This window comes from Rhincodon typus, chromosome 7 (genome assembly GCF_021869965.1).
Source record: "Rhincodon typus isolate 14 chromosome 7, sRhiTyp1.1, whole genome shotgun sequence".
NCBI lineage: Eukaryota > Metazoa > Chordata > Chondrichthyes > Orectolobiformes > Rhincodontidae > Rhincodon > Rhincodon typus.
This window is the reverse complement of record NC_063338.1, coordinates 20957430-20969387: the sequence shown is the minus strand read 5'-3', so window position 1 is coordinate 20969387 and position 11958 is coordinate 20957430. Positions and strand designations below refer to the sequence as shown.

Sequence of the window (11958 nt, the reverse complement as noted above, 5' to 3'; positions counted from 1 at the left end):
GCGGGTGTGTGCCAGAGAGCGGGTGTGTGCCAGAGAGCGGGTGTGTGTGAGTGTGAGTGAGAGAGGGTGTGTGAGTGATGAGAGAGTGGGTGTGTGTGTGTGAGAGAGAGGGTGTGTATGTGTGAGAGAGAGAGAGAGAGAGAGTGTGTGTGAGAGAGTGTGTGTGAGAGAGAGAGAGTGTGTGTGAGACAGTGTGTGTGAGAGAGAGAGAGTGTGAGAAAGAGAGTGTGTGAGAGAGAGAGTGAGTGTGTAAGAGAGGAGTGTGAGTATGTAAGAAAGGAGTGTGAGTGTGTGCGTGAGTGTGTGCGTGTGTGCATTTGTGACAGAGTATACGTGTGACTGTGTAAGTGAGTGCGTGTGAGAGAGAGAGTGTATTAGAGGGTTTACCAGGCTTAAAGGTGGATAAATCTGCAAACGCCAGAAGAGATACATCCCAGGCTGGTGAAGGAGGCAAGGCAGGAGAGTACTACGGGACCTGGCAGTAATTTTCAAATCCTCTCTGGCCACAAGTGAGGTGCCGGATGACTGCCAACATTGTCCCATTATTACAAAGTATAGGCCAGGAAATTATAGGCCAGTCAGCACCTAAACCAAATGGAATGCAGTGGTTCAAGAAGGGAGCTCAGCACTATACTCAAGGACAACCAGGAATGGGCAATATAATCCCAGCCAAAGTAATTACTGGACAAGTCAGATCCTGGACCGAAACCTCGATTGATAGATCATATTTTATTTTGTTTTGGCTTTAACAAAGCGGTTTCTCACTAAAACACAAGCATGCAGTGGTGCAGATTTTATTTTATCGAATAAACCAAATTACCACATCAGTTAAAACAAATTTAAGATGTAATAGAATAAATCAAGCTATTTACTTATAACACAAATTCAAAGACTTTTAAACACATAATTAAAGAATAATCCCATTAATCCCAAAATATTCCTTTATGAATTCCCAAAAAGAAATTCCCGTAAGCACCCAAAAGCACCCCTTGTACAGTACTCACATTGGAGAAAGCCAATCTTCCTAAGACATCTCGAGGCTTTAGGTAACGGTGACTTTGTGTCCTAGTCTAGAAACACTGACAGAACATAGAACAGTACAGCACTGTACAGGCCCTTCGGCCCACAATGTTGTGCCGACCTATTATCCTACTAAGATCAAACTACCCTGCATACCCTACATTTTACTATGCTCCATGTGCCTATCCAAGAGTCACTTAAAAGTCTCTAAAGTATCTGACTCCACTACCACTGCTGTCAGCACATTCCACACGCCCACCACTCTCTATGTAAAGAACCTACCTCTGACATCTCCCCTATACCTTCCTCCAAATCACCTTAAAATTATGCTTCCTCGTAATAATCATATTCCTTCTTCCTGGAGCTATCACGTGCCTGAGTTTAAGAGTACTCAACCTCAGGTAACCTCTTCACCATTTTATCGTGACACTTCCTGTTTAGGATTATCACTAACTCATCACTCGAAGGAAATATTGTTTTTAACCACATCGCCACCCTTCTCAGGAGCACCATCCTATACAAATCATCTCCATCCAAGGAATTCACAGAACTGTGTCAATCATAGAATACAATCCCTATACTGTGGAAGCAGACCATTCGGCTCAAACAGTCCACACCGACCCTTTGCAGAGTTTCCCACTCGGACCCACTCCCCTGCCCTTTCCCTGTAACCCAGCATTCCCTTTGGCTAATGCACCTAACCTACACATCCCTGGACACTATGGGCAATTTAGCACAGTCAATCCGCCTAACTTACACATCTTTGGATTGGGAGGAAACCGGAGCACCCAGCGGAAATCCGCACAGACACAGGGAGAATACGCAAACTCCACGCAGACAGTCGCCCAAGGGTGGAATCGAACCCGGGCCCCTGGCACTGTGAGGCAGAAGTGTCAACCACTGAGCCACCATGCAGTCAAAAACAAGTAAATTGAAAAAAAAAAGTCTCTCTCACTCTAGGCTATAGATGCTTCCCCTCAACTTAAAAAAAACTATCTAGAAATTTCTACCAGACCTTGAATTGTCTAGTCATTTGCCTGCCTTATTAGTTTGTGAAGTCCTAAAGTAAACAAAAAAAATTAGTTACCAAAGGCCCTCACAATCGATTGTGAAAGAAGTCACCATGGTTATAGATATACTTATAGGTTAATTGTTAACTTGTGACCTACGTACAACTCAAACATCTCTTACTCAAATTTTAAGACACAAACTTAAAATAAATCATATTGAAAATATATATAGATCAGAGTTTATATCACAAACCACACAGACATGATGCCCCTTTCTGTTCTGTAACTCTTTGGTTCTATGTTTTAAGCTATTAAGAATCAGAGGAAAAGCCAAAGTTGTGGGGGAAGGGAACAAAACGGCATATCTTCTTTACCTTCATTGTATCTATTCTTCTGTGAAAAGACTCCACAAATCAGCATCTTAATTTGATTAAGGAAACGTAGTTTAATTTTCCCACTCTTATGTGTGCATGAAGTATTAGTGAAGGAAACATAAATAGTTTTAATGAAACTATGACTTAGGTTGATGAAAATAAAAGTCTCTTACCAGTGCCAATACATTGAGGAATTCTCGAGTGTCGAAGTGAAGCAATGTTCTAATCTGAGGATACAACTCTTCATCAGAAGCTACTTCAGTGGAGTGCAAGCGAATTAGAAATTCAAAGACCTGAATCCAGCCAGAAACACAAACAAGAAAACACATGCATCAAATAGGTGTGAACTAGCATAATTTAGGTAGCTTCGTTCAAATGCTACATAAAAAAGGTTTTTCTTTAAAGCAAAGCTTTCAAAACACAAGATGCCCATTCAAAAATGGCACAGGAGCACATCTCGCATAAAGCCCAAGCGAAATGCTGGTGGAGAGATGTTCTGGCTGCAACGTTAAATATACAGTAAATCTTGCCTAACACAGCATCAAAAAAAGCTATTTTTCCAGCCTGGCATATGAAGTGGTGGATCCAGTGGTGGATGAAATGGGGTGATCAAAAATCTCCTTGGATGAAAAATGTGCAACTGCCATGATGTGTTGCCGCATAAGCACCACATTCACTGGTTGTTATTTGTCAGTGCAACCATTTTTGTGCGCAATCACCCGAAATTAGAATGAATGATTTTAGCTTGTTGTCAGAACTGTACCATTCTTGTCCAGTGTTTCATACAACTGCACGCATGCATAACCAAAGGAAAGAGATTACACGTACTGTCTCCCAAGACAGTCCAATTCCAAAGCAAGACGAAGGGCTTTAATTATTATGCAGGACCAAAACCTAGCTCATGAATCTGGCAGCTAATAGGGATGTTAATTGTGTCCCAAGCTTATTTGATTATATGGAGAAGGAGGGCATTAATCGGTGTTTCATAAGAAGCACACACAGAGACATTTATTTTACGCTGTGGTGTGGCTGAGTTAGGAAGTTTAATGCTTTGCTCAGAAAGTGCTTGTAAGATTGTGAATAGATTGGCTCAAGTGCCATCCTTCAATAACTGGCTTTCCAGGATTGAGCTGCGAGCGTTATTTTTATATCAGCGATTTGATTTCACCCATTATCCTGAAATAGACACTCACACAGAGTGTGACATGAACTAAGCACATGAAACAAGTGAATGTTTGGGGAAAAAAAACAGATACAGGGTTTCTTTTTCTTCAAATCATATTGCAATTAAGTTTAAGTATAGGCCTTTTGCCAAGTCTTGTTTCGGAATGGATTTGATTAAAAATCATAGGCTTTTGAATTAACTGGGAAAACTAGAATTGGCACAGCACGAGGCTTTTGTACAGGACCTTACAATTATAATCACAAATTCTGGGAGAAGCTTCGAAAAATATGGTCAAGTGGGGCATGAGAAACAGCAGAGTTAAACTCTTAAGGATGGAAGGGAAATGGAGATAACAGCGTAACAAAGAAAACAGCATGTGCACACAGGACAGTTGAACTTAAAAACGTCCTTCTACAGTGACTAAAACAATAGTACAATCACACATTTCCTAAAAAATGTCACATTGTAGACAAAACCAATTGTAGTAGTAGTATATATCGATGTCAACAGAAGAACCTTAAAAGGTGAAAATATGATTGTTGTGTAACATAAACTGCATACAATATGGAACATTCACCTTACACACATGCCGCTAGAAGTTAAAAGAACTTCTAGCCTCATGTTTACGAATTATACATTGAAATTTTTCTAAGAAACTGGCTCTGGAAGGCCATGTCAGATTTGCAGTCAGCAAATCAAATCTTTTCTTGAGAACAGTCTTCCAACATTTCACTTCTCTACACTATGCCCTTTTCGAATAGGTTGAGGCAAATCTTTAACATGTTTGAGATATGCCTGTTCATGTGACCATTCACAGTCTCTGCGCAAAAGTAAGCTTCTATTATTATCATTGCCACCTCTGTAAAGGATTGAGGGATGTGAGTCTGGACCCATCTTCTTTCACAATGATTGTGAATGTGTCCATTGGAGAACTCCAAAGTCAAGGCCACGAATTCAACTCGCAGTCCCTTTGTGTGGCTACTCCTGTCATTCCATGTCCCTGTTCTAAAACAGGGAGGACCTATATCTTGGCAAGAAATACTGGTCATCCTTGTGTGAACAACAGTACAAAAAACAATCGTCACAACATTTGCAGTCGCCTCACCTGCATAATAAAATTGTGAATGTCTTAATGTCTGGGGGCAAAAGTTTCTCCAGAGAACATACTGCGCAAGCTAGCATTTGCACAGTGACTATATTGCAATAAGGTTCACATAATCACACAGTCTAATGAAGTTTGAAATCCATGGCAGCGTAAACTTTTGCTACCACAACGACAGACGATTAATGTTGTGCATGAACCTGGTTTCATAGAACATAGAACATTACAGCGCAGTACAGGCCCTTCGGCCCTCGATGTTGCGCTGACCTGTGAAACCAATCTGAAGCCCATCTAACCTAAACTATTCCATTATCATCCATATGTTTATCCAATGACCATTTAAATGCCCTTAAAGTGGGCGAGTCTACTATTTTTGCAGGCAGGGCATTCCACGCCCTTACTACTCTCTGAGTAAAGAACCTACCTCTGACATCTGTCCTATATCTATCACCCCTCAATTTAAAGCTATGTCCCCTCGTGCTAGGCATCACCATCCGAGGAAAAAGGCTCCCACTGTCCACCCTATCTAATCCTCTGATCATCTTGTATGTCTCTATCAAGTCACCTCTTAACCTTCTTCTCTCTAACGAAAACAGCCTCAAAACCCTCAGCCTTTCCTCATAAGACCTTCCCTCCATACCAGGCAACATCCTGGTAAATCTCCTCTGCACCCTTTCCAATGCTTCCACATCCTTCCTATAATGCGGTGACCAGAACTGTACGCAATACTCCAAGTGCGGCCGCACCAGAGTTTTGTACAGCTGCAACATGACCTCATGGCTCCGAAACTCAATCCCTCTACCAATAAAACCTAACATACTGTACGCCTTCTTAACAACGCTATCAACCTGGGTGGCAACGTTCAGTGATCTATGCACATGGACACCGAGATCTTTCTGCTCATCCACACTACCAAGAATCTTACCATTAGCCCAGTACTCTGTATTCCTGTTACTCCTTCCAAAGTGAATCACCTCACACTTTTCCGCATTAAACTCCATTTGCCACCTCTCAGCCCAGCTCTGCAGCTTATCTATGTCCCTCTGTAACCTACAACATCCTTCTGCACTATCCACAACTCCACCGACTTTGGTGTCATCCGCAAATTTACTAACCCATCCTTCTACGCCCTCATCCAGGTCATTTATAAAAATGACAAACAGCAGTGGCCCCAAAACAGATCCTTGAGGTACACCACTAGTAACTGAACTCCAGGATGAACATTTCCCATCAACCACCACCCTCTGTCTTCTTACAGCTAGCCAATTTCTGATCCAAACCGCTAAATCACCCTCAATCCCATGCCTCCGTATTTTCTGCAATAGCCTACCATGGGGAACCTTATCAAACGTTTTACTGAAATCCAAATACACCACATCAACCGCTTTACCCTCATCCACCTGTTTGGTCACCTTCTCGAAGAACTCAATAAGGTTTGTGAGGCACGACCTACCCTTCACAAAACCGTGTTGACTATCCCTAATCAAATTATTCCTTTCTCGATGATTATAAATCCTATCTCTTATAATCCTTTCCAACACTTTACGCACAACCGAAGTAAGGCTCACTGGTCTATAATTACCAGGGTTGTCTCTACTCCCCTTCTTGAACAAGGGGACAACATTTGCTAGTCTCCAGTCTTCTGGCACTATTCCTGAAGACAATGACGACATAAAGATCAAAGCCAAAGGCTCTGCAATCTCCTCTCTAGCTTCCCAGAGAATCCTAGGATAAATCCCATCCGGCCCAGGGGACTTATCTATTTTCACACCTTCCAGAATTGCTAACACCTCCTCCTTATGAACCTCAATCCCGTCTAGTCTAATAGACTGTATCTCAGTATTCTCCTCGACTACATTATCTTTTTCCTGCGTGAATACTGACGAAAAATATTCATTTAGCACCTCTCCTATCTCTTCGGACTCCACGCACAACTTCCCACTACTGTCCTTGACCGGCCCCAATCTTACTCTAGTCATTAATACATCTAGTTTCCTACAAATATATACAGCTGGTCAAGACACAATGGATCTATTAGGATCTTTCTGTGCTATGCTATTCTGTGAATCCATGTAAAATAATGACTTCCATAATTAATGAAGTAAAGAACCCGGGGTCTCAGCACCTCTTCAAATTCTCCAAAACCACCAACGCAGACAAGATTATCCAATGCTAAACTTATTAATATAGTTCTTCTTAAAAGTTACTGGATGATTCATCATGACAAATTATGCCAATATATGCTTCAAAATATTAGAGAGGCATACCTTCTAAAAGCAAGAAGAAAGCATGCAACACACAAAGTGGCCAAAACCACTTGTTTGCAATGGGCATTGAGCGGGAAGTCACTTTTAAATTTTGTGGAATAGCTGCACTTTTCTCTTCTGGGAGCTAGTAACTAATGTCCATTTTAATGTCATTCCCTTACAATCCCAAGAATAGGCACAGCCGGCAGATCTTTATTAGCTGACAATATTGTGTTTCTAGTTTCTTCACACCAGGCAGGCAGGCAGGCAGGCAGACACACACACACACACACGATATGAAACCATCAGTAAATTCTATTTTTTTGAACAGTAGAATTGATTATGCACAAGTTACAGGAGAGTTCAATAATGGAGGAGTGATTTTCCATAAAACAATAGAGTCACCATGCATGCATGGATGCAGTAAGTGATGTGAACTGGCCATGACAGAGTGCAAGAAGCAATCTATGCAAACACCAATGACAGCACCACAGTCCATGCATTTTGATGTCATCGTCAGTGTATAGGGATCGGGGAGGTGAGATGGAGGGTTCGACCCTGGTGAGAGGGGGACAAAGGCCAACAGGGAGGCTGCACTGAGAACAGTGTGGGATGTGCCTGCACCAGAAGAGGGGAGCGGAGGCCTGTAACGGGGAGCAGTAAGGTGAGGTCTGCACTGGGGGAAGCTGGGGAATACTGGGAGAGAGAGGGAGGCTGCTCATAGAAAACAAACTTTGTACTGTCCACAGCAGGCCAGGCAGCATCTGGAGGAAAGGAGCAGTCAATGTTTTGGCTATTATCCTTCTTCAGGACCAGATGTGGGGGAAGGGGGAGCAGCAGATAAAGAGAGTGGGTTGGGGTGGGGGGTTCAGTATAGTGGTAATAGGTGGACACTGGTGTTAGGCACGACCTGGTTGGTCGATGGGAGGGATGAATCCAGTTGGTGGCTGGGAGGGTCAGAAGGTGGAATGGAAGGCAAGAGGTGGGGCTGGAAAGGGAGCTGGGGGGGATGGGTGGAAAGGTTATTTGAAATTGGAGAACTCAATGTTGAGTCCTCCAGGCTGTAGGGTGCCCAGGTGGAAGAACAACACCTTATCCCACATGCTGCGTTACATCCTGGTTCCTCAATGGGTTTCACAGGTCGGCGCAACATCGAGGGCCGAAGGGCCTGTACTGCGCTGTAATGTTCTATGTTCTATGTACATTATTTGCATATTCACCAAATGCTGTTGCAACAGCTCATATTTGAGACGTAACCCTGGACAACCAGTGTGTTTGAAGTGTTTATCTGGAAGACCAATAATTCATTGAAATACATGATCCTGCACAATCCAGTGAGGTCAGTCCATTTGTACACAGCCCACGTGTGTTAACATCCAATACCTGGCAGAACAAAAATGCCTCTATCAAATTTGAGTACCCACTCTCAGCCATATCATTGTACAGAGATGTTGAGTGCAAGGCAAGCACCTCCTCAGATGCAAGATAACAAAAGAGGAGAAATGCACTTTCTGAAACTAGCAACTAAAGCATCAGCTAAAGTGAGGGAGTAGCAGTTTTCCAGCCAGCTAAATTGTAGAGGTAGGCAAAAAACTCAAAAATTACTTGAAGCCTTTGCACAGAATCTAGAGTGCAGGACAACCTGGGTAATATAAAATAATGACTTCTTACTGAAATTTACTCACCTGATGTTTCACCAATGGGACAAGATCTTCTGGAACATTACCGAGCGGGTAAGCTCGCCCAGCAAGGCAGCAGCTGTAAAAGGAAAATAACACAATTATTATAAAGATATTTATAAAACTTATTGAGATTGCTTTTCAAAATAAAAAGGATGTATCTATTACTGGTTAATGGCACCAACAGTACAAATTTCTTATCAGTAATGAAACATCAATCGAGTTAGAAGTCAGCAACTATAATCTACCCGTAAAATCAACAAAATATAACATGCTCTTTTAAGTCCATCATTAAAATCACTTTCTACTTTGTGTCTGCATTGGTTTCCTCCAGGTGTTCCAGCTTCCTCCCACAGTCCAAAGATGTGCCAGTTAGGTGGACTGGCCATGCTATATTGCCCTTAGTGTCCAGGGATGTGCTAGCTCGCAGGGTTAGCCATGAGAAATGCAGGGCTACAGGGATAGGGTAGGGGTGGGTCTTGGTTGGGAAGCTCCTCAGAGGGCTGGTGTGGACTCAGGCCAAATGGCCTGCTTCCACACTGTAGGGATTCTATGATTCTATGATTCCATGATTGAGATGTCCAGAAATGAAAATTAATCTCACGGCAAGCAAGAGAGAATTCATAGCAGCATTAAAATCATTTTCCTTTAATTTTCTTTGCATACTTTCATTTATTCATGCTTGAGTTCAGAGAAATCACAGTCCGTTCTGACCCAAAGGAGAAATAGGCTGTTATTAAGTAATTTCAATGATAGTGTTTCTAATGAAAAGCTTTAACTGATGGGAGTACAGCTAAAAGGGTAGGATTTAGAGTGGGGAGTAACCATTTGGAGAACAAGCTAATGACTGGCTTATCTAAAACTACTTAAACATGAAGCCTTGTTACTGTAATCCCAAAAATTCCACGTCAACAGTTGGGTGAGGAAGCTGAGATACTGTGGACGCAGAGCTCCTAGTTTAAATAAATATCTGAATACATTCATTGTGATTCAACTTTTAATATGTTACTCAACTATAATTAACACAATACTTTAACTGATTGAATTCTCAGAGGCACCCATCAGAGGAACATGTGGAAGCCAATGATTAAATGCATCCATGAATAAAAGAACACAACTCCAAAGGTTATTAGACAATTGGATTTGAATTCACGGCTGTGAATGGCAAAATCTGAGGATTTCAAAAGGCATAGAATATAATATCATGTTTCTTTTACTTTTTAAGACTGTTAAGCAGTAGTACATCAGTACAGGGAATGAAGAAAATCAATAAACTTCATGTCTGTTACAAATTATTTCCTTGCCTGAGATTCTTGACCCTACTCTCTGGTCCACAGAAAATAAAAGTAATCATACTAACATCATAGCAAGTACTAATTCCAGGGAGCTACAAGGGAACTTTGCTTTCCAATATCTAGACTTTATTGTTGGATGAAATGGTGTTCGGTTAACTGCTAAAAAGTTTTGAAATTGGGCCATCTTATTCCAATGGTCAAAAGTAGAAAACAAGGCTTACCTTATGTACACCAGTAACTTATTCCCCATGACCACTTGTTGATCTGTAAATAACAAAACATGATGTGATTTCTTAATTCATGAAACATAAACCCATTCCAATTCCAAATTTTGTCAACCCAAATGTTTTGCTGTATTGAGTTTATTGATAGGATATTAGGAAAGGCTTCATACTTAACCAAATGGAGCATGATCTACCAGCCTGGAAGGATGTATTGTTTGCCAATCATCTCCCACTTGCCATAACTTGTAACTTGGTGTTGCCGCAGGTAATGCAAAGCATACCAGGGTCAGGAGATTCATCTGCCCTCTGTCACTTATGGTGAATGATAACCAGGAAAATACAGGCAAAGCACAATGACAGAGGAACAGTATTTAATTCAGCAGCTGAAAACTCTAACTGTTCAATGGCTGAAGTGACAGCTTAGCTCAAAAGAAAAAACATATTGGAAAGAGGATTACTGAAAAATAAGTATTTGCAATTCTAAATGCATCACATCAGAGTTCAATTTTATTTTGGAAGTGTCAATTAATATCAGTTCTGCAAATAACACTGTTGGAATTATCTTTTTGTAAAGCAAATATGATACTCAACCAAATTCAGTGATAATTATCAATTTCAGGATGCATCTTGATCCACTGGCATCTTTCTGATGGGATGATGAAACCTCTCAGTTAAGCATAAGGCTTCCAGGACATATTTCAAGGTGTAGGGGGAGATCCAGAAATTTGCTGGTCAACATCAGGAATTGTAATCTGGTGTCTGATTGCAGGGGTGCACACAAATTCTATGCTGGCCTTGAAATGGTAATACGATAAACAAAACTGCAAGAATATGTGGAAAGTAAAGGGACCGAGTCTAACTACATTGCTCTCTAAATAATCCGGTAAAATTCCATGAACCATAGGCCTTCTGTGCTGTACTATTTGATGATATTATGATTTATTGCTAAGTGTTTTGCAGCCACTGATGGTCTAAGTAAAATTTTCAAAAATGGAATAACAAACAGCGACAAGAAAAGATGTGCATTCCACGTTAAATGTTGCACCTAATTTGTTTGTTTCTTGTTTTAATGTTAAAATTGAAATTAAAAAGTTAAAACATGCATACTGGCAGATGTAAAACCCTGGGTTACAAGATTAAGCAACTAATATGTTGGCAGCACTTAGACAGGCTTAATGTGTGCTGATTGACATTTTAGTAAAAACAAGAGCTGGTAGATAAAAGGAACAAGGTGAAAGTCGAGGGAAACCGCCTTAGTATTTATAAATTAGAAATAAAGATGCTTATCAAATCAATTTAGCACTGTAGAGGATGCAAATTTGAAACACATGTTCATCTTCTCAATTAAGAATTAAAAGAGTGCCACTGAGGGAATGCAAGTGTAATTCATTAAGATGAATTTCAAGACAAATGTCAACAATGACATTCTTTACCGTGCAAATCTACTAAAACTGCTTAAGGGTCATGCAGGGCAGGAACTGGAGAGTCTGGGAGATGGTTATTGACTGATTGGCTGCAGGAGAACAATGCAGCAGGAAAATATAAAAGAAATGGACAAGAAGTTGTCATTGGGATTTGTCAAATCCATTACGGTGGTAAAGCCCATTTATTTTTATTTTTCTGACAATCAAATTCAAGTGTTATTCACATTCTCAGAGATAGCAAGAACTGCAGATGCTGGAGTCAGAGTCAACACAGTGTGGAGCTGGAGGAACACAGCAGGTCAGGCAGCATCAGAGAAGTAGGAGAGTCAATGTTTTGAGTCGGGACCCTTCTTCAGAACTGGGGAGGGGGAAGGGAGCTTGGAAATAAATACAGGAGGGGTGAGGATTGGGGGGGGTGG

The 11958-nt window shown here is 41.2% G+C and overlaps 1 protein-coding gene across 5 annotated transcripts in view; it reads right to left on the bottom strand.

Moving 5' to 3' along the window:
• vps8 (VPS8 subunit of CORVET complex) overlaps positions 1-11958 on the bottom strand; it is a 518442-nt gene that overhangs the window by 385732 nt on the left and 120752 nt on the right. For all 5 annotated transcript variants that reach the window (XM_048598730.1, XM_048598733.1, XM_048598732.1 and 2 more), the window contains 3 exons: positions 10113-10155; positions 8603-8675; positions 2578-2697 (listed from right to left, as the gene is read on the bottom strand). In XM_048598730.1, the coding sequence (XP_048454687.1) occupies positions 2578-2697; positions 8603-8675; positions 10113-10155 (236 nt within the window). The remainder of the gene's footprint in view (positions 1-2577; positions 2698-8602; positions 8676-10112; positions 10156-11958) is intronic.